Here is a 20418-nt window from a genome sequence, read left to right on the forward strand (position 1 = left end):
TAGCCAGGACCAACAGCCACAGTCATGCAGGAAAAATATGTTACATAGTATATTTATAGAGAAATGTATATATTATTGAGAAACATTTTGGGACTTGGTTCGCTAAGAATTTTTTTTATTTTTTGTTTATATAAATTAATCCAAATGCACTCTATCTACATTTTAAGATGAAATGTCTGCCATTAGCAGACAGTTAAATAATCACATGCAGAGCTGTTGTGTGATTTGATGATTAATAAGTACATCTCTCCCTTGGAAATCTTTACTTTGTCCACTGAAGCTATTTGTCTAAGTTGATTAATCAAATACTGAGAAAAAGCCGTGGGAGGAGCGATAGAGAAGCTTAGACATTTGCCTCCTCCGTGACCCCACTAAATTGATCAGGTGAATTAATTTGGCTCCCTCCCACAGTGACATCACTCTGTCTTTCCAGGATCTCAGGCTCAGAGCTGCATACGAAAGCAGGGAATCCTCCCTGAGGAAAAGCATTTGAGATTGTTACGTAAAATGCATGTTGGGTAACAGGAAACCTCCAGTCACTGTTCTTAGTAACTGGCCTCAGAAGTGGACTTGTTCCCTCAGAGCTGTGAAAAAAGCTAAGAAATATGTATTATACATTCAACGATGAAATGAATTGATAATATGCTGTATAGGGCTTTAAAGAAACACCGTGACAGGGATTTCCTACGTTATTTTGCCAAATAACAACCTAAGACACTATGATGCATCTTATTAAGACATCATCATATGTCAGTATCACAGACATTTACACATAAATAAATAAATAGGACAGTCACTTGCACATCACCTCCACATTCAGCTCTGACCTCTGACAGACTTTGTGTCTTTATGAAGAGAATCACACAGTTATAGATCTTTCCCTTAATGATGTTAATCCTCAGCTCTGACACTGCATCCCCCTACCTCCACCACACACTTCATACATGACATATTCCACTGGGTGAACTGTCTCATCCTTTGAACTTTAACTTTATATAATCTTAGATTGTAATGTCTGTTGTATTCATGTTCACCATTACACTTGCGTGCTCTGGATTTTCTCTTTGACATTTAAATATGGATAAAGGGAAATGCTAAAAAACAAATTTCACTCATGCAAAATGAAATTTACACATTAATGAGTATTGTCTGAGCAGCTTTGCCATCACAGATTACTGTGGCTCTGTCAAATCCAGGTCCAGCTGTGACCCGTCAGGTCCCTGCAGCTCCCCCTGGTGGCTGACGGGAGCCTCCTGAAGTGAATTTGTCAGATAAATAAAACTGAGATGCCAACAAATATTAATCTTTGAAAACATGCCCATCTCTTTGACATTAAGCAGTTGAAAAACATTTTTCTGAAGCAGTATTTATTGCCTTTCATGTCCAATTATCCATACAGCCTATGCCAGTGCAGATGGCTGTAAAAGGAGGAAACAATTAAACAAAATTTTTTGTTTGCTCAGTTTCCTTCTGTTATACTTACACAGCACTTTGCCACAGCTGATTGGGGAACAGTTAGGACTGGATTAATCCACTTATAATTCCCATGGCAAAATGACTGACCCTAACCACCACCAGTTGTTGTTCCTATTCCTTTTAGTTAGTAATTAGTATTTACTTTGTGATAATTGATTAAAAATCACATTTCTTTAGTAGAATGCTTCTAGGCACAATATGCAGTAAAACAATAAAGGCCTTAAAAGTAGATTTTAGCTGAGACCAGGCATCAGGATTAAATATTACTTTAGCCTATCCTTACTATTTACAGTCTGCTTTAATGGTTCATGCAGTTGTAACCAACAAAATGCGCAATTAAGTAAATTAAAATTACCATAAACTTTTTGTCACATGGTGAACCTGGAACCCTCAGGACCCCGGAGGATCGGGGCCCCGGGGTCCAATTTGTCCTGCCTGTGACCTCGTCTAATCGCCTTCTGCCACTCTTGTTTTATGTTTAAGACTGAACCATCAAATACAGTCACATTTATCAATTACTAAATGTGTGGTGAGACAGAAACAAATCAGAGGATTTGATTCTGAGAGAAAGTAACCCCATGTATAAATTCATTGTAAATCTCACCACTTTACCCCAGCTTGATATAGCTCTTATTGGTCATTTAAGTGTCTGGTAGAATCAAGGTGTATTAGACCACAAAGCAGATTTGTTACAGATATAATCCAAACTATAACAACAGAATCATCTGCACTTAGTTTATTTGTGTGTCTTTGCTCATACATGCCAACATCAGCTGGTCAAAGCAGTGGTTGGAGAGATGTCTCAACTTTTATATGATCCACTCAATGTTCAAGGTTAAGAAAATAAAAGCCTATAGACCTTAAAATAATTGAACTTCAATTTTACAAAGCAAGTGAGTACAACTCAAAGGTTTATCAGGGCAATACAGTCAAATATTTATCTTTTAGAAGATAAGCAGCTTTTTCTCATCACTTGGATTGTGGGACTGTATATGTATGTTCGAGTGGAATTTCTAGACTATCAAAATATTATCACTCAGACGTTTAATCTGGAGCATTTTCAGGTTTATCGATGTACAGACAGTTGATTTTGCATGAATTGGTAGGACTGTTTCTGCTGACATTAAAACCTGACAGATTGTAACTGCAGAAAACACTAATCAGCTGTCAGAAATACTGTGTCATGTTCACAGCTACGTTATTGTTTTTATCTCCACCGCAGCTCCTTGAGAAGTCATAGTTTTGTTTTGGGCTTTTGTGATTAGATGGAAGTGCTACCCGCGTAATGAAGACTGGTTATTCTACTGGATGTGCTGTTGTGACACCACAAATTTATGTCAGAAAGTCTGCATTACAAATTGTTGCCATGGAGTTTGAAAGATGTGGGAATTTACTACGCAGGAAGGATTTAATGAAAGACACTATAAAGTTGCATCATGGAACTTCAGATATCTTTTTTTTTTTTTTTTCCTCAGCCTCTGCTCTTTTGATTTTCACAATTGTTTTGGGTTTTTTTTGAAGTGATGCATTAAACTGCTAAAGTATACCTTTAAGGTAAATGTCTTTTTTTAAAACAACTTCAGAAAAGCTTTGAAAAAACTGTACAAAAGTCATTTCAACGGGACAATAGCTTCTGTAGCTAATTTTGCTGTTTTTGTTTGAGGTTTTCTTTACTTGCATTTCACTGCAATGTGATGTTCTACTTGAAAAAAAGATGAAAAAACGTATTACTCTTACTGTAATATGGCATGCATCCAGAAAAGTGTGATGATCCACAAATATGTAGTTTAGAGAGTGTGTTTACCTAAAGGTTTTAAAACAAAATGCAGAAAGAACAAAGTTCCCTGATGATCCTCAAGATGCAAGATTTCCAGCTGTGCGTAACAGCACTAAGTTCAGTTGTGGTGATTGTGTTTGACAAGAAATCAGGTTTTATTATGTAATAGTTGTTTAATTTAATTAAAGAAATTAAAAACTGTTCATTCCGTTCAGTCTGCAGGGATTTTGCAAGGTTCAGGGTGCATTGTGTGTTCCCAGGGGTGTCGCTTGTCTGCCAAGCTCACCCTCATGACATTCAATGAGGGGTGGAGCAGTGTGGGAGGAGCACTTTGTAATACAGTACATAAAAAACTTGTCATTCCCCATAATATAAATTTAGGATTCACCACCTTTTAAAACTTTGCCCATTGTGCTACAAGGGAATCTTGTTCAGTCAGGAGCTCTGCTGCACAATGTCATTCACTGAAGTTTTAACCATCATCGGGGGATTCACGTTTGTTTTCCACCTACTTAAACTGGCCTGGAGATGTTGGTGTGGACTCCGACAATTTGTGTTGTCAGAACTTTGGCAAGTGGATTTAAGGACATACGGACAATGGGCAGGTGAAGTCAAAGATAATATACAAACAGTGTCTATTATGTGTACTGTATGTGTGTGAGTGTGTGTGTATGCATGTAAAACACCTAATATTGCTGTGGGCAGACAATGTAGATCTAATTCTAACCTGTGGTAAAATAACTGCAAGGTAATAAATAAGTGCATGAATATCTGTATTCTCTCTGAATATATTGTTTCTGTCTGCAGCAGCTCACACCAGGCTCCTTTCTGTTTGATTTGGGACTTGATAAGATATTGACATTCCTTCTTGATGGGACATTTCCGTCTCATTGGCTGCAAAGAAAGTTAATTCAAAGTCAATTTTCCATCTTCCTTTGCTAAAATGGTGCAGTTTTTGTTACTTATGACACATTTTTGTGAAGATTTGCAGAGCTGGTTGAAGAGATAATAGTGTCAGCCTGTGATCACTGTATCGAAGGTTCTACGAATGTTTTAACAAAAATGTACATGGTTAAATAAATCTAAAATCAATGTAAAATTGATTGCTGTAACAATTCTGTGTTTTCTCCTTTATGCAGTTGTCACTGGTGCCACATCTGGCATAGGTAAAGCTTATGCCAGTGAGGTGAGTCTCCATCTTCCATCTACAACAATGTCTCACCTTTTTTTGGTCCAAATTTCAAGATTTTAGCTCAGGATAGTTGTCAGCTTTGTTCAGCTGTTTTAGATTTTAGTTTCAGTTTTCACCGGTGAAGAGTCTTGTTGGTTGAAAGTGTGACCAAACCTGTTTGTCGGTGTGCCTCCCTCTAGCTGGCACAGAGAGGCCTGGATGTCGTTTTGGTAAGCAGATCTGATGATAAGCTTCAGATGGTTGCTAAAGAGATAGGTGAGTGAAATGAAAATAATTCCCCGTCACTGTAAACACATTTGTCTTTCCATGTGATGCTCTAGAGCAGCAATCAACCAAAATATTCTTTCTCTCCTTCAGAGGATCATTATGGACGAAAGACTCGCACCATCCAAGCAGACTTCACAGATGGCCACAGCATTTACCCTGCTATAGCCAAGGAGCTACAAGGCCTGGAGATTGGAATTCTGGGTAATAGGAAAACTGATAGGACAAGCAATATGATATTAATGAGATGCCTTATAAAATGTGAAATATTAGAGAAAAAGAGTTGATAGCCATCCTTGTAAGCTATAAATTTATTTGCTTGCTGAGTTAGATGAGAAGATTAATACCACTCTGCTGTCTGTAAATGAAGCTGCAGCCTGCAACCAGTTAGTTTAGCTTAGCACAAACAGCTAGCCAGACTCAATCTGAAGGCAACGGAAATCCACCTCTCAGCCTCTCTAAAGCTCATGGGGAGTTTTCTGGAAGGTTATTTCTGGGCCGAGCGCAGTGATTTGCTCAAGTGTCTTCATTGCCATCAGGTTGCCAGGCAACCAGTAGAGACTGTAGGAAGCCACAGCTGAAAAATAAGCCTGAATGTAAACACCCTTAAAACCACGATGTGTCATTTTGTGGCTGGATTAAACAAACAAGATCTAACATGTTAATTTTTGAAGTTTAGGTAGGTGCATATAGTTACTTTCGGACAGAGCCAGCCCAGCTGTTTCATTCTGTTGCCAGTCTTTGTGCTAAGCTAAGCTAACAGGGTGCTGGCCTCTAGCCTTATAAACTAAGCACAAAAAGTAAGGAAATTTGTGTTTGGTAGATAATTTCTTTGTTGTAACAATGCTTCTTGGCAATAAATCTTATACCGTTGGAAAGCCTGTTATTTTCCTTTTAAATAGTGCCACATTTGTAAGGAACATGCATTTGTGGGATGAGCAGCAGAGCTGAGTATGTGGGTTGCGCCCATGAAAGATTTGCCAAATCTTCTCTGCCTATGCCAAACGGCTTTTTTTTTTTTTTTGCTGTTGACTCTTGTTTGGTGTTGTTTGGTGGATTGGTTGATTGAAGTCTGAAGAAACAAGACATATTGGCAATTTAACAATTTATTCATTTAACAAACAGGAGCCTCAGTAGCGTGTGGAAGAACCATACACAGCCACAACAGCCTGGCACCTCCTCCTCATGCTGGTCACCAGCCTTTGTCGCATTTGTCGCAAGTCAGCCAACGTGGTTGTGTTGGTTCCTCTGGCATGAAGAGCACGGCCAAGCTGATCCCACAAGTGTTTAATGGGGTTGAGGTCAGGCGGGGTTAGGGTTAGAATTTCATCTGGATATCTCTCTGCATTGAGATTGCCTCCAATGATGACAAGCCTCGTTTTTCCAGAGAGGGAGATGCCGCCCTACACCATCACACTGCCTCCACCAAAAGATGTTACTCCATCAGTGCTGCAATCACCAAAGAGTTCTCCACATCTTCTCCACACTTTGACCCTACGAGCCAAGTACCGTAGGCAGAATCTGGACGCTGAACGTAGCATTCCTCCACATGTTCAGGTGCCAGTGCACGTGTTGCCAACACCAGCGCAAATGGGCCTGACGGTGAAGGGCAGCCATGGCAGGCCTCCTGGCAGCCCTATGAGACCGGAGATCAGCAGCGTGCAGTCTGTTCCGGATTGTCTGGGCAGAGAGCCGTCGGGCATATCGTCCTGCAAACCCTGACTGCAAATCTGTAGAAGACTGTCTATGGTTCCTAAGTGCTGACAAGATGAGGAAACGGTCTTCTTAGGGCGCCGTCTTCTTGGGACTTCTTGTCACTGATATCCCCCGTAATATGGAACTTGCAGATGGTACCAGGGCTCACTCCAAATAATGCCACAACTTGGAACACCAGTTTGAAGTTGCCCTATCGAACGGGCCCTATCCAGATCAGCCAAACCTGGCATGCTGATTCTTGGAGCAGACACCAAGAATCTTTCCAACGGTATAAGGTTTATTGCCAAGAAGCATTGTTACAACAAAGAAATAGTCTACCAAACACAAATTTCCTTACTTTTTGTGCTTCATTTATTTAGCATACAAATGTATGAGTGCTAGAGATCTTCTCTCTAACTTTTAACTTTTAACTTTAAAGGCTGATCCATCTGTAGTGTATCATTTTGAATAAGGCAACATATTTTATTACCCATTGAAGGCTCATTGAAGACTAACATGTATTAACACAGGTGCTTGTTTGTGTCTTTGTAACACTCACAGTCAACAATGTAGGAATGACCTATTCTGACCATTTCGCCTATTTCATGGAAATACCAGATGCTGAACAGGTAGGTTTGGCGTCATGAAAATAATTTTCTGTAGACAGTGCATTGGATGATTTATTTCTATTGACGCTGACTGCTAGAAAAGTTCACATTTACCTGTCAATCACATATAGTTTCCCTTGTGCTCATATCCTGACCAGAAAATCACTCAGGTTATCAACTGTAACATGCTGTCTGTCCCTCAGGTAAGTTATATACAGTATGTGAGTATTTACTGTGTGACAGTGTGTTTTTAATCTTCAGGCATCTGCATTCACTGTTTCCACTGTATCTGAACACAGTTTTGTTTTATTTTGTTTTTTGCTGTATAAAAACACATTTATGAAGAAAGTTTTATTATCTTCACTCAGATGACCAGACTGGTTCTTCCAGGCATGATTGAAAGGTATTTTCACAAATATTCAGAGGTTTACAGAGGGTGTGAGATAATGAATTTGTCTGTGGAGATTCTCACTCATCCAGATCATTTGTATGAGAGAAAAGTTTAATTGAGGGCAACTGGACATGGTTGTAGACACTTGAAGACATTTCACCTCTTATGCAAGAGGTTTCTTTGGTTCTGACTGACTGCTGAGGAAACCCTGGTATTTAGACTCTGTTGTTAAATATCCCAGGAAGGGACGAAAGGACAGTGGGAGGGAAGAAGAAGATTCTTCTTATAGACACTGGTGGGGTTTCATCTCATATTTCGTATTGATGTCAGTGAATAGCGTGGTGACCCTGACATGGTAATCCTGGTCCTGTGGTCCTAAACACAGCAGACTGCCATGCCAGGGTTGCCACAGTAGTCCAGTCGCCCTCAATTCGACTTTTCTTGGATACAGGGTGAATTAATGGAAGTTTGTCATCTCCTCTGCAGAGGGACAGGCCTGATCATCAATATCTCCTCAGGAGTGGGCACCCGTCCACAGCCTTTGTTGTCCCTATATTCTGCCACCAAGGTACTTTCTCATACATATATTTGGTTATTAACGAACATGTATTCATTCAAACACACCATATCATGCTCACACATTCCCTCATTGGTGAACAACTTCATGACACTCTTTCACTGCTCTGCTCTTTTGTGATTTTGACATTTTTCTTTATTTCAGATTTTTGTTACATATATTTCCCGCTGTCTGCATGCTGAATACAAGTCAAAGGGAATTACTGTTCAGGTAAAGTATGTGAATGAAAACATACAAGTTAACTACGTTCAGACTTACTTAATAAAAAAAAGAAAACTCAAGGCTACAGAAGTTCTTTATATAAAACTCACCATTTTATCACGTAAAGTTTATTAATGTTATTGAGCTCTAAAGCCTTGTTTTCTTAAAGCAAGAGATTATTTCAATCCATTTCCAAAACAAAAAGACTTGTTACAAGAATTCTCTAGAAATAAATGTTAGTGTCTTGTAAAAATAAAGAATAATGCAGATTCTTGTTGTTCATACTACTTGGCTCTGTCACCTGTTGTACAGTAAATGCTAAAAGACCTTTAGGACTCAATAATAGACAAAAGCAACTTGATGACACTTGGATTTACATTTATTTATAAAAACAGAGGTGGAGCGTGACAATCTGACAGTTAGATTATAGATTGTCCAAACAAGAAGGGTTGACGGTTTATCTTCTGCCCTCACTCAGCTTTCTTTTTTCAGTTTTTTCAGTTTTTGGATGAGAAAAACATTCAAGCTAGTCAAAGACTAATTTGTACAGTGTGTTTTTGTTGACTGAACAAACATGAAGCTTGTCAAATGAACCTTTGCTCCCTGCTGCTCTTACTGACTCTGGTTATCATCCTCTTTTTTTGCTTGCTGCATCAAACATTGTGGTTTTGATTTTACGGCTCTGTACTAAATGCTTTTCAGTCTTTTTGCTTAAACTAAAAATAATTTAAAATAAGTATGTTGGAAGTTCATCCTATACAACTTAATATTTCCCCAGTGTGTGGCCCCCTTCATGGTGTCCACCAACATGACAAACAACATGAAAGTCAACTGCTTTGTGAAAAACGCGTCACAGTTCGCCCATGAAGCCTTGAACACTGTGGGTCACTCCAGCTACACCAGTGGATGTCTGTCCCACGCACTCCAGGTCAGAGGGATGAGTGACTGTGATCACTTACAAATTGTCAGCTGCTGCAATATCTGAATGTCTCACCTTCTCTTTCCTGTCTTCCTACAGAATGTGGCTCTTGCCATACTCATGCCAGACTGGCTTCGCATGTCATCATTCCTCATCAGAAAGCTACGAAACCAAGCAGATATAACAAGAGAAAGACGAGCATGTAAGGAAAAGGAGAAGCTCAGAGAAAAAGAGGAGTAATCATCTGCACAGAAACTAAAGTTCAATAAATGAATGAAGACCACTGATGTGAATTTTGGATTTTTGCAGCTGAATATAAGATTATCATCCTGAAATATGTGTAATATCAACATTATAGGCTATATTATGCATGTAAATACTGTTATGTTTTGTACATTTATTTAATCTTAATGATGGCATCATGTTTTTAAATCATTTATGGAGCAAACATGTTCAAAAAGCTTTATTTGCTGGACCTTTATGTAGCATTGAGTTGCAATATCATCAGGGAAACATTAACAGAGTTTCTCCTTCTATTGTTGCTATTGCTGTATATTGGTATTATTACACTTGACAGATCTGCAGACACAATTTGTTTGTATTGCAATGCAATTAAGCAATTTTTTAAATACATAGTCTCTTACAATCATACAATATTTCAGTTGCAAAGACAACAATACATAGTATAGTTGGCCTATTTCTACTCGTGTGTACAGTGGGGTCCAAAAGTCCGAGACCACTTTCCCATTCAAGTGAATTAGTAAACAAGATTCAAGTCATGCTGTCAGTGACCATTAATCACAACTCATGATGGAATATGCCAAAATGGGAAAGCCAAGTCATGCAAGGTGCTTTTTCAGCAACTTACGATTTATAGTTTGTTTAAGATCCATGCACTGTTGAATGCTGTAAAACAAAACATAACAAGAGTGCTGTACATTTTACTCATTCTACCCATACTGTATTTTATAAATATGGTTAATTAGTGGCTGAGTAAAAATAAGAGAACTTGCTCTGGTGTCGTTCTTGTCTTGGTCTCAATCATCCTCAGTCCTGACTGAGACTGGATTCAGATGCTCTTAGTTATTCTTTTAGTAATTCAACAGCAACCATCAGTATAACCTTTTTGGTGTATTTTTGAAAGTCTGCATTGTGAAGCACAAAACTCCATTATGAGTTAGCATATAAAACAGCAACAAATGGTAATCGTTATTCTGAGCTCAGATGTACACAATAGTTCCCTTTGTGAAGACTTTGGATACACATGTAACAGCAAAAGGAAACATGTTTGCATAAGTGCGTAGAGAACGAAAATCAGAACTCAGTTGAGTGCAGAAACAAAAAGCTTTTTGATCACTTGGTCCAACAACCAGCAGAAACGTTAGAATGAAGGAAAAAGCAAGCAGCAAAAACACGAAGGAATTAAAATCAAGGCTTATGAATTAATACAAAACAATTTTGAAACTGAACTAGGAATATTTTTACCGTGGTCAGTCGGTATCACTGAACACCACAAATTCATAATTTCATCCCTGAAATTATGTAGACATTTCTATATCCAGACAACCCGTAATGCTCAAAACAAATTGTCTTTTTGTTCTGAAGAGTCTTTGACACATTTTCATCTCTGTCTTATGTGAAAGACAGACCTAAGACCTAAAGCTAATGCAAACAGGAGGTTATATCACAAACATGACCAAATAACATTAGTTTTCTCCAATTTCTTGGCTAAACCACCAAGTTCAAGTACATGAAAATAGGAAATTATCCTACAGTTTATACTTTCACCTAAATAAGCAGTCAATGAGACTTTGCTGCATTGCAATCTCAAATGATACAACATGAACAGAGCTCCTGACTGCACATGCTCAGAGGTCAGTGTATGTGACCGGGGTGACACCGTGAATCAGGAGCGTTGGCCCTAAACCATTGGTCACTGCCTCTAGCTGAGCTACGTACTGCTGTGACTGGCTGTGATGAGCAGGAGGTCGAGGTAAATACAGGAAGCGAACAGCAGCTTGCGAGCTGTTCTCCATTAACATAGAGTTCACCGCCGACAAGAAGCTCTGGGACAGAGCTTGTGTCTGCTCTGCAGAACGCTTCCCGTCTGGCTGAGCATGGTGCTGCACCACAGAGTCCCACGGCACGATCTTTATCGACGCCCTGATCCGCAGCTTCCTCAATAGCTCTCGAAACGTCTCTTCGTTTACCACCCAGCCCTGGTCGCTGGACTCGGTCTCGACGTTCAGGAAGATTCTCATTCTTGCGTGGCGCCATTTGTTGGACATGTTGAGCACACAGGCCATCTGCAGCAGAAAGAGGCTGCACACGTCCTCATAATCACGGCTGCCTGGCTGGAGCAGGTTGAGAGGCCACACATCAATAGTCCGCTCTGATCCGTCGATCTTACTATCTTTACCCTCACCCTCTAACTGAAAGAAATAGCGGCCGAGGCACACGTTCTTGTTCATCTTAATGGCATCAGAAATGATCCCAACATACTCCTCTGGTGATAGCCAGCGTGGGCTCTCAACGTGTCGGACTGGGGGGAAATGGGCCTGTAATGAAGGCAAGTCCACCCCGAAATTATATTCCCCCTCAATACTTCTTTCTGTTGATGAGTCGCAGAATGCACTATCTTGTAGAAAGAAGTCCTCAGGGGTGCAGCTGTCATAGAAACCCAGAATAAGCGTGTTGGGCTTCATGCCACCTTGTCGAGAGAAACGGAAAAGCAGAGTGCAGAGGGGTCACCAAGTGCAGATGAAGTGCAAAGATAATCTGTACTGAATGTGAGCATAGTGAGGGTTAAGAGACATCAGAGCTTACCTAAGCCTGTGATGCGCAGCAGATGCTGTGTTCCCTGTCTGACAGACGGAGACAGTGTCAGATCTACAAAAGCCTTCACCCCGAGTTTATCAACCAGGCTCAACCAGAAGTTATACTGCTGCTGGACTGGGTCTGACGGCAGGGTGTCTATAACACAGAAATGGTAGAAATTAATATACTGTTTTGAATAATATAAACAATGCTACAATACAGGATTTTGTGTCACAGAAACAACTCTTCACAGTTCAGTAGTATTGCAGAAATAAAAGAAAGAAGTAAATTACATTTCTAGACAATGCAATGTGTACGAACAGACACCAGGGGGCAGAGAGGCAATCTGTGAGTTGGTTGAAGAGGGAGAGACCACATCAGCAAAATGCTTTGTGAAACCTTAAGGTGCATCTCTCCTAAACACTGAATAGATTTTCTTACAGTTTGGTAAAGATGTGTGCAATTCTGAGAAATGAACACGAGCGAGATATCTGGCCGATTTAAACTCTAAGGTGTGACGCCACAGTGGCACAGAAAGACTATACTCTCTTGTTAATAATGCAAGAGGAGCAGCAGGTGGAAAGTGAAAGCCTGCAAGGTAGCTTTCCATGGTGGTGCCTGTGGACTTTAGACAAGTCAATCAGAGCAATTTGTTTATCTAGATCATTTAGTCTCAGACTGAATGATTAAAATGATCACATGATGCCAAATTGTTTCAATCTTTTTTTTTTTTTTTTTTTTTTTTTTTTTTTAATAAATAGTGTTTGGCTTCAGTGTGGAGGGGGGGGTGAGTCCACAGAGGAAGTGATTCAAAGATAAGAATAATTTAATACTGTATGCTGCAGGTGGCCCACAGAGAGAATTACCCAGATCTCCCAGCTGCACATGGCCCAACACATACAGTCCTCCCTTCTTCAGCTGGTTGACAAACAGGATGAGCTGACAGGAAGAGCGAGGGTTGGCCACCATTAACAACACCTGCGGCCTCCAGAACTTCACATGGTCTTTCCTCACATCCAGCATCAACAGATACTTACGCACCTGAAACCACAGCCGAGAGGAAAACAGCACTTTTGACAAACTGTAGTGATTGTGTGTGTGTGTGTGTGTGTGTGTGTGTGTGTGTGTGTGTCTGTCTCTGCTGTATGTCCAGATACCTGATGGAAAATGAGAGCCTGGCTGATGTAGCCCCAGCTGCTGGTTGGTGATCTGTAGTGGAGGAAAAGAAGCAGCAGTAACAGGAGGACGACGCTGCCTGAGGAGTAGACGGGGTTAATGACGAACATCATGACTAAACAGCTCAGAATGCCCAGCAGGCAGGTGTGCCAGGAGAAGAGCTGGAAGGTCGGCCTGTTGAACACACAGAGACAAAAAAACTGAGGCCACTGAGCAGCAATAAATATTACTTTTACTGTCCAGCGAAATATATGAGCATAATAAATTCCAGCTGAACAGACTGTGAATTCATATGATGCTGTGGACTGGTGCGAATATTTCTGGCTTTCAGATCTCACTTTGCACTCACTAACTACCTTACATTTTTAGCTTTTCATCTGTCAGTGAGTACTTACAGATTTTTTTTCTCACTCCCTGGCCAAGAATTTATGGCCACACTAAGTGATGGTACTTTAGCAGAAGCAGTATAATTGTTGAATTATATTTATAGATACAGTAGTTTTGTTGAATTCTGCTCAGTGAACTTGTACCCTTTATTCTGAAAAATTGACTGCATTGTTGGATTCAGTTACAGGCTGTTGAAAAATATGACTGCAATTCCTATGTGCCACTGATAGAGGTCAGTAAAAACAGTGACATTTCTTTTATTACCTGAAATTAGGTGCTGACGCCCACTCAAGAGCCAAGCAGGCCAGGTCAACTGCAGCGTAGGCAAGCAAGTAGAAAACCGTCACCAAACTTGCTATAGCATTGAGCTGGCCTGCAAACACTACACACTGAAACACAGACAGACCATAAAGCACAGGTTACCACAGAAGCTGTAATTCTGAAAGTAAATGAGTGCACACCACAAAACCTCTGCTCACCTGTGCCAGGCCCCAGGTGTACAGCACTGCTACCCATGGATTCCCCGAGCTTGACGTGATGGCAGCTGGGGCTAACGGCAGACCTGTTTGGGCAACAAAAGTCTCTTAGAAAACAACTCAGTTCACAAAGAAGTCACTGATACGGTGAGTAGAAACCCCAAGCCTTACCAAAGAGCTGATCCAGAGCGAGAGCATGGAGGATACGGGATGCTCCAATCATAGCACACATGGCAGCTGACAGAGAGGCGCAGTATATCCCAATAGTGACGAACGGTGGCCAGATGTTAATATGCTGGAAGAACCCATAATCCTGAATCAACAGGGTCCTGAAGAAAAGGAAACAAAAGACTACTCATTTGTTTCATTTGACCTATCAGACAACACTATTATGAGCCATTTCAGACCTTTCACAGGTGGCGCTGACCAAGATGAAGAGGAGGACGTAGACGGTGAAAGTGTAAAAAACGGCTACGATGGTGCCTTTAGGGATGGAAACACTCGGAGTCTTCAGCTCCCCTTCACAGACATGAGGAATAAGAGCAAACATCAAGACCTGCTTGTGTGTGTCTACATGCACTACAATGATAAACTGAATTGTGACATGTGTGTAAACACAACAAAAAACTGTTGGCTCTTCTAGTGAATACACCTCTCTTTCTCGACATTATTCTGAGTAATAACATTCACATAATTCAAAGGTAAAAGCAGCAATGCCATGATGGAATGCTATGTAATTATATATATGTTTTAACCTGACATATTGGCTCCGGCCATGATCCCAGTGCAGCTGGTAAACATGACGGCAAACACGGTGGAAAAGGACATGACAGAGTTGGTGCTGTAGTCCAAAGAGTAATGAGCTAGAGAGAAAAATGAGGAACAACAGCAAGAGCTTTAATAGATGCTCCTAAATTTATACGCGTCATCTGGTTTTACTTGTGAATTGACTTTCATATCCTCACTAACATCAAATTCATCACCACTCACAGCCCAGGTTGTTCCTCAGCGTGGCAGCACTGAAGCCCGTGTAGCTGGCGTTGTAGCGGAGGGTCTGGTTACCAGGACCCTTGTGCGTGATGACAAAGTCGCGAGGTGTGACCGCCACAGAACTGATGAAGATGGACAGCAAGGATACAGTGACCACCAGCAGGATGACGAAGGCGGTGCGGGAGTAGATGTGAGCACCCACCAAACACACAAGCAGACACAGCAGAAGAACTACTGAGGAGTATAACACTGTGTACCAGTAACCCTGAGGAAGAACTCGTTCCGCCCCAGATACAGATGACTCTAAAACAGAGGGAAACAGGCAGAACACTGAGAATCCTTTAAAAAATGGGATGTGTGCTAAGTGATGTAGGGGTAGTAGTACAGTTTGAGAAGGAAATAATAACCAAAACTTACCAGGATCTGAACCAAATACATCAAGTATGGCCTCCACAAGACCAAGAACATACTCTCCACATGCACACACTTTGGCCAAGAAGAACATCAAACCAATACTTCCTCCAAACTCTGGGCCCAGAGACCGACTGATCATGTCTGGTCACATTTTGTCAAGGTTGGTGTTAAACTGAAATGAGCATAACTGTGGCTAAGATCAGGTAACACTCAAGAAAAACACTACTTTGAAAATGTGTTTGCTCTGGAAGGATACAGTAGGCTCCACCGCCTTGTATAGCACCGTTGGTGGAAATGGCACAGATAGACAGAATTGTAAGAGATATAATGGTGTAAGCTACAATCACCATTAAAAGACCCTGCAACAGCCCCGCATGACCAACCACAAACCCTGGAAGAGAGATCATGGCAGCGTTAGTCCCTGCGGCACAATGACTCAGATATACTGTAACTGATTCACACAAACAGCCACTGTCTACAACACAAAGCTGCTGACAGTTTTCTAATCTCTTCAGATATGCGTAGCTCACCTGTTCTCAGAAACAGCACGATGCTGAACATGGAGAGGACGGTCGGCACCATCACCCCGAAAAAGGTGTTCAGTTGACGAGGGTCTTTACTGGGAGTCCCAGAGTCGGATTCTGGGGGGGCGTCCGGGGCTGCGCCGCATGCTGCTGCAGTCACAGACAGGCCGCACACCCCAGAGGTGATCAGAGGGGTGCGTTCGCTCGACATGGCTGATGAGAAGTGCTTCGGATTAAAATCCTGTGAAAAAGAAATTAGTGAGGACAGGTTTATATAAAGGAAGATTATTACAGAATTGGGGTTGGAGGGTTCAATTTGAAGATGACAGTCACGTCAGTTTTTTTTTTTTTTTTTTCTGCTTTGTGTGTAAACATATTGCTTTTCATCATTAAGCCCTCCAGGCAAATATATCTCTCAATTTATTTCTTATGCTCAGCCCTGCTTTTCCAGGCATGATGAGTGAAAGGCTGGAAGATAAAAGACTCTCTGCATAAATCCACTTTTAAGTAGGTTTTTTTTCTCTTGCTAAACATTCGTTTCCACATGTTAGGGACACAGTGAGACACAATGTCAGTTTTAACTCATTATATATCCTGCATGTGTTTACTTGATGTATTCTTCTCTTTCCCATAACACATGTAGCAACAAGCCACGAGCACAGACATATAGGCATTTGCCTTCTCACACCAATGCGAGCACAGCGATGCTTTCGCCCTTTCCAGCGCTTCATTAAAATGAAGATCATCATGTGCACAGAAGCACATGTGATGCATTCCATCCTCAGATAAACAAATTGTTCAAAGTGTTGTAAGGAGCTGAGAATATTACAATCTAATGCCAATCTGAACAAAACAACATTTGCTTTACATTCACAAGTGGCTCCACAAATGAAACCAGCAGAACCTGCACTCATGTGCCACACAGTCACCTGACGCTACCATGCAGGACCTCTCATCTGACCTGTTCTGTAGCTTTTTTTTAAATAGTCGATCACATCTTGTCTCCGTACGTCTCGTCCTCTCATAGTAGGGAAAGAGAGGCTGCCAGTGATGTTTACCCTCCCATTAATGGAAGCTCATGTTCACACCTCAGGTTGGTATTTGGAGTCACCTGATTCACAGCTGCTTGTCTGTTTTTACATGCAACTAAGACCAAAGAGCAGATGTCTCAGCGCGGCACGGCTGCCTGAGCAGCGGTGACCTCGCTTCTTTTCTTCATGTCAGACACCAGCATTGACCTTTGCCTTTCTACCTCAAGGTTTTCATCACTGCAAATGCTGACAGATTTGTCTCAACACCAGCCCTCTCTGCAAATTATTAGATCACACGCAGGAATCACATGACGGCAAACCTAAACTAAAACAGGATTACACAACAAAGCATGATGGGCTATGCAGCACCTAATTATTATGGTGACAACACCCAGTAGCTGTTTGTTTTCTACTTAAGATTTTGACAAAATTTCAACAGTAGAGCTGGAACAATTTGTCAAGTATTCATTAGCAGACAATTCATCTGCATTTTTCAAACACCCACTGGTTCCAGCTGCCACAAGATAAGAGGATTCTTTGTTTTATATGATATGTTTGGGTTTTAGGCTGTTTGTCAGACAAGTATTTTAACCTTAGGCTCTGGAAAATCACAATAGGCATTTTATACAATTGACAAATTGATGATCAGTACAGATCATTACAGAAAAATCATGTATAAATCATGTCAATAGCGCAGATCAGTGCAGGAAATATCAATAATTGTCAATAATTGTTCCGTTGCAGCCCAATTTGCCAGATTTGTGTTTGTTTCCAGTGAGCAAGAGGCACTTTTATCCACCAGTGGCTGGCTCATAACCAGTGGTGGACAGTTGCACAAACTCCACACGTGTTGAGTCAAACACATCTACCCCGGGGCTGAGAGATGACTTGTCAGCGGTTTAAACAGGGAAGTTGAAGGTGCTGTGAGAACTTCATACATGCGGTGACCCTTATCACTTGATCAGGCTCAGTTGCTGAGTTGTAGCTGATGCTGTGCTTGATGCTGGGACTGACGCACTCAGCCGATGTCCCTGAACTTGACGCGGTATCAGTGGAGGCCCTCTGCGGGTCCCCGGACCCTACTTTAAAAAACAAGCCGGTAACCAAAATAAATCACCCTCTCCGTCGCACATAAGCAGCATTGGGGGGTGGTACAAATGCGGCATAAAAACTTTACGTCTTCGGCGCAGCAAATGATAAAAACGGGAATAAATAATGCGCCATTTTGGGTAAATGACTATTTACGTTTTGAGGTTCATGTTCGGGTCAGGAAGTGCTCACCCCCGGCGGGTCGCCCGGCTGTGACAATGCAACACATCCGGTCTAAAATGCTCCTACACCTTCTTATACACAGTCTATATCCTGCACTGTGTCCCTCAGCATCACTCAGGATATTTACAGCGGGACGCACCCTGCGTAGCCCCCCCCCCCCCATATGAAACACCGAGGACAGTCAAACTTACCTCTCCGAGCCTCCCCAGAGACAGTTTCACCCACTTCCTGCTTGAAAACGCCTTCTCCCTGGGGTCTCCTGAGCCCGCCTGTCTCTGTGTGCGCCCCCGGCAGAGGACGGTGCCCCGGCTCAGATGCGCAGCGGACGGCCGAGTGTAACCGCAGGAGGCCGGCGAGCAGAGCCCAGACGTCCAGAGGGCTGGATGCTGCCCAATAACAACCCGGCGGCCGCGGCCCGCCTCGTCCCTCTGTTATTTGTTCCGAGGCGTCACGGGAGAGCAGCGGCCGCCCATGTGACCGCCTGAAGGGGAGGGCGGAAACCACAGACTGCCTGTAAAAAGGCAGAAACGCCACAAATATGAGCGAAGGTCTGACACAACCACGCCCCGTGTTTGCGGACTAGTCAAACGTGACCTCACCGGTTATTTGTGTAAAACATCGGGTCAGTGTAGAAATTACATAAAGTGCTGATTTCAGTTGTTAATCTGTTGTATGCACTCACAAAAAAAAAAAAAAAAAAAAAACTTGTGTAAACATACACATACTGCACACGACTATCAGGCGCTTATGGAAAGTTTTACTGTAGGTTGGGCTGTAATGGTATTTCCCCACACCAGGGGTCACTGTTGCGACAAAGATGACGTCCACTACTGAGATGATCATTATTTGGCAGGACTATAGCAGGACTAACCTCAGGTGTCAAGTAATTGTTTTTGATTAAAATGATGCATTTTTATTCAAAAGAAGAAAAAAAATAATAATTGAAATAGTTGAAATCCAGTGGCTGTACAAGCCTGCATCCATTCCCCTCCAAACAGAAAACAAACCAGCTCTAAAAATGAACAAGGTGATTGGCGCGGAGATTGCATGCTGTCAGAGAGAGGAAAAGGAGAGCAGGGTGCCTTTGCTGACAGTGAAGTTTCAGTCAGCCACTTGTTGGACATCAGCGTCTCCTCTGGGAGACAGTGGTGCCACCAGCCCTCATATGACTTCAAAATCTCTTTTCATGTTTTCATCAACATACACACAGAAACACAACCCTTTTCTTATTTTTTGTTCCATTATTCCTGTTGGACAGTTAAATTATGATAAAACTGCAAAACCATAAAACCCATCACTGACTACAAAGTTGCATCGATAGTATTATAAGAACATTTAACTTAGGTCATCTCCCGAACAGCCTTTGCTTTTGTTCAGAGAGAGTATGGGAGCCAGAGTTGCTCTGCTACAGTTATATTCTTATGTGAAAGCATTTCTCCACAGCTCTGGATTTAATAACGTGAACATTTTTAAGAAAAGGGAGTAAAAATGATCTGGTTTAAGGTACGACAGCTCAGTCTGACTGTGTGTTCATGTTTCTGGCTGGTTTGTTGTTGTTTGACATTTGATAGGCTATGTGGTTAAAGTATGATGGGTATCAAGTTCCATATAATACTAAGGCTGTGATGGTCTCACTGTGGTGCTTGGTAGCTGTCAGTTATGTTTGACACGTAATACAGCAGCTAACAAAATGTATTAGATGAAAGTAAGAACAAGTACAAAGGAACCACACTCTGAAGAGCAAAGATCTAGGTACAAGCTACAAGTAATGAAAGCTGCTAATAATTATTATTAAGAGAAATAATAATAATAATAATAGAAAACAAATTTAAAAAAAAACAACTTCTCTCTTATTGTCTGCACATTCACAACCCACCAAGGGCTTATGTTGAATCCTGCTCGACCTTATACATCTTCAAAACCCAGTTATAAGAGGAGCACAGAAAAACTTCCCCCCTTCAACAGATGAATGTGAAAACAACCTTCTAGTGTCAGACTCTGTGCACATACATCAGTCTGCACATCCAGGTGAAGTAACGTGAACACACTGGAGTGGAGGGGGGACTTTAAACCACAGATTGTTGCGACGGATCCTGAAGTTAGCACGATGATGGAAGGAATGAATCAGGACACTATTGCAGCACCTGCTGTGATTTTAATTTCTGAATCGCACCCACAAATCCAAATTATTTTAAACATCCCATACAAAATCCCCACGGGCCCATAGACTC

General features: G+C 41.5%; 2 protein-coding genes across 2 annotated transcripts; one reads left to right on the top strand and one right to left on the bottom strand.

The window, feature by feature from the left end:
- Positions 1-3612: 3612 nt before the first annotated feature.
- On the top strand, positions 3613-10045 carry hsd20b2 (hydroxysteroid (20-beta) dehydrogenase 2). The gene is made up of 11 exons (XM_071460662.1): positions 3613-3858; positions 4393-4439; positions 4625-4700; positions 4803-4913; positions 6966-7033; positions 7171-7215; positions 7381-7415; positions 7890-7971; positions 8125-8190; positions 8960-9109; positions 9200-10045. Exons 1-11 carry the CDS (start codon positions 3708-3710, stop codon positions 9338-9340), a joined length of 972 nt encoding a protein of 323 aa, XP_071316763.1. The 5' UTR covers positions 3613-3707; the 3' UTR covers positions 9341-10045.
- On the bottom strand, positions 9549-18634 carry slc12a9 (solute carrier family 12 member 9). The gene is made up of 14 exons (XM_071460661.1): positions 18379-18634; positions 15891-16125; positions 15617-15751; positions 15364-15501; positions 14947-15249; positions 14712-14819; positions 14364-14475; positions 14128-14285; positions 13960-14042; positions 13745-13869; positions 13075-13267; positions 12784-12958; positions 11927-12073; positions 9549-11810 (listed from the first exon to the last, which is right to left on the bottom strand). The coding sequence occupies exons 2-14, from the start codon at positions 16093-16095 to the stop codon at positions 10969-10971; spliced, it is 2724 nt and encodes a 907-aa protein (XP_071316762.1). The 5' UTR covers positions 16096-16125; positions 18379-18634; the 3' UTR covers positions 9549-10968.
- Between the last annotated feature and the right edge of the window lie 1784 nt (positions 18635-20418).

Source organism: Trachinotus anak, unplaced genomic scaffold (assembly GCF_046630095.1).
Source record: "Trachinotus anak isolate AG129_WGS33_773 ecotype Australia unplaced genomic scaffold, CSIRO_AGI_Tana_v1 ptg000024l, whole genome shotgun sequence".
In the NCBI taxonomy this organism is placed as follows: Eukaryota; Metazoa; Chordata; class Actinopteri; order Carangiformes; family Carangidae; genus Trachinotus; species Trachinotus anak.

What these genes read in the sequence shown, in the direction of transcription:
- hsd20b2 (XM_071460662.1), top strand. Translation starts at nt 3,708, where the DNA reads ATGTCATTCACTGAAGTTTTAACCATCATCGGGGGATTCACGTTTGTT. An exon ending in GATGGTTGCTAAAGAGATAG is followed by an intron (nt 4,701 to 4,802) that starts GTGAGTGAAATG and finishes TCTCTCCTTCAG; the next exon opens with AGGATCATTATGGACGAAAG. An exon ending in GTCTGTCCCACGCACTCCAG is followed by an intron (nt 9,110 to 9,199) that starts GTCAGAGGGATG and finishes GTCTTCCTACAG; the next exon opens with AATGTGGCTCTTGCCATACT.
- slc12a9 (XM_071460661.1), bottom strand. Translation starts at nt 16,095, where the DNA reads ATGTCGAGCGAACGCACCCCTCTGATCACCTCTGGGGTGTGCGGCCTG. An exon ending in TGTATTTGGTTCAGATCCTG is followed by an intron (nt 15,250 to 15,363) that starts GTAAGTTTTGGT and finishes CCTCTGTTTTAG; the next exon opens with AGTCATCTGTATCTGGGGCG. An exon ending in GCTGCGCATCACAGGCTTAG is followed by an intron (nt 11,811 to 11,926) that starts GTAAGCTCTGAT and finishes TCTCTCGACAAG; the next exon opens with GTGGCATGAAGCCCAACACG.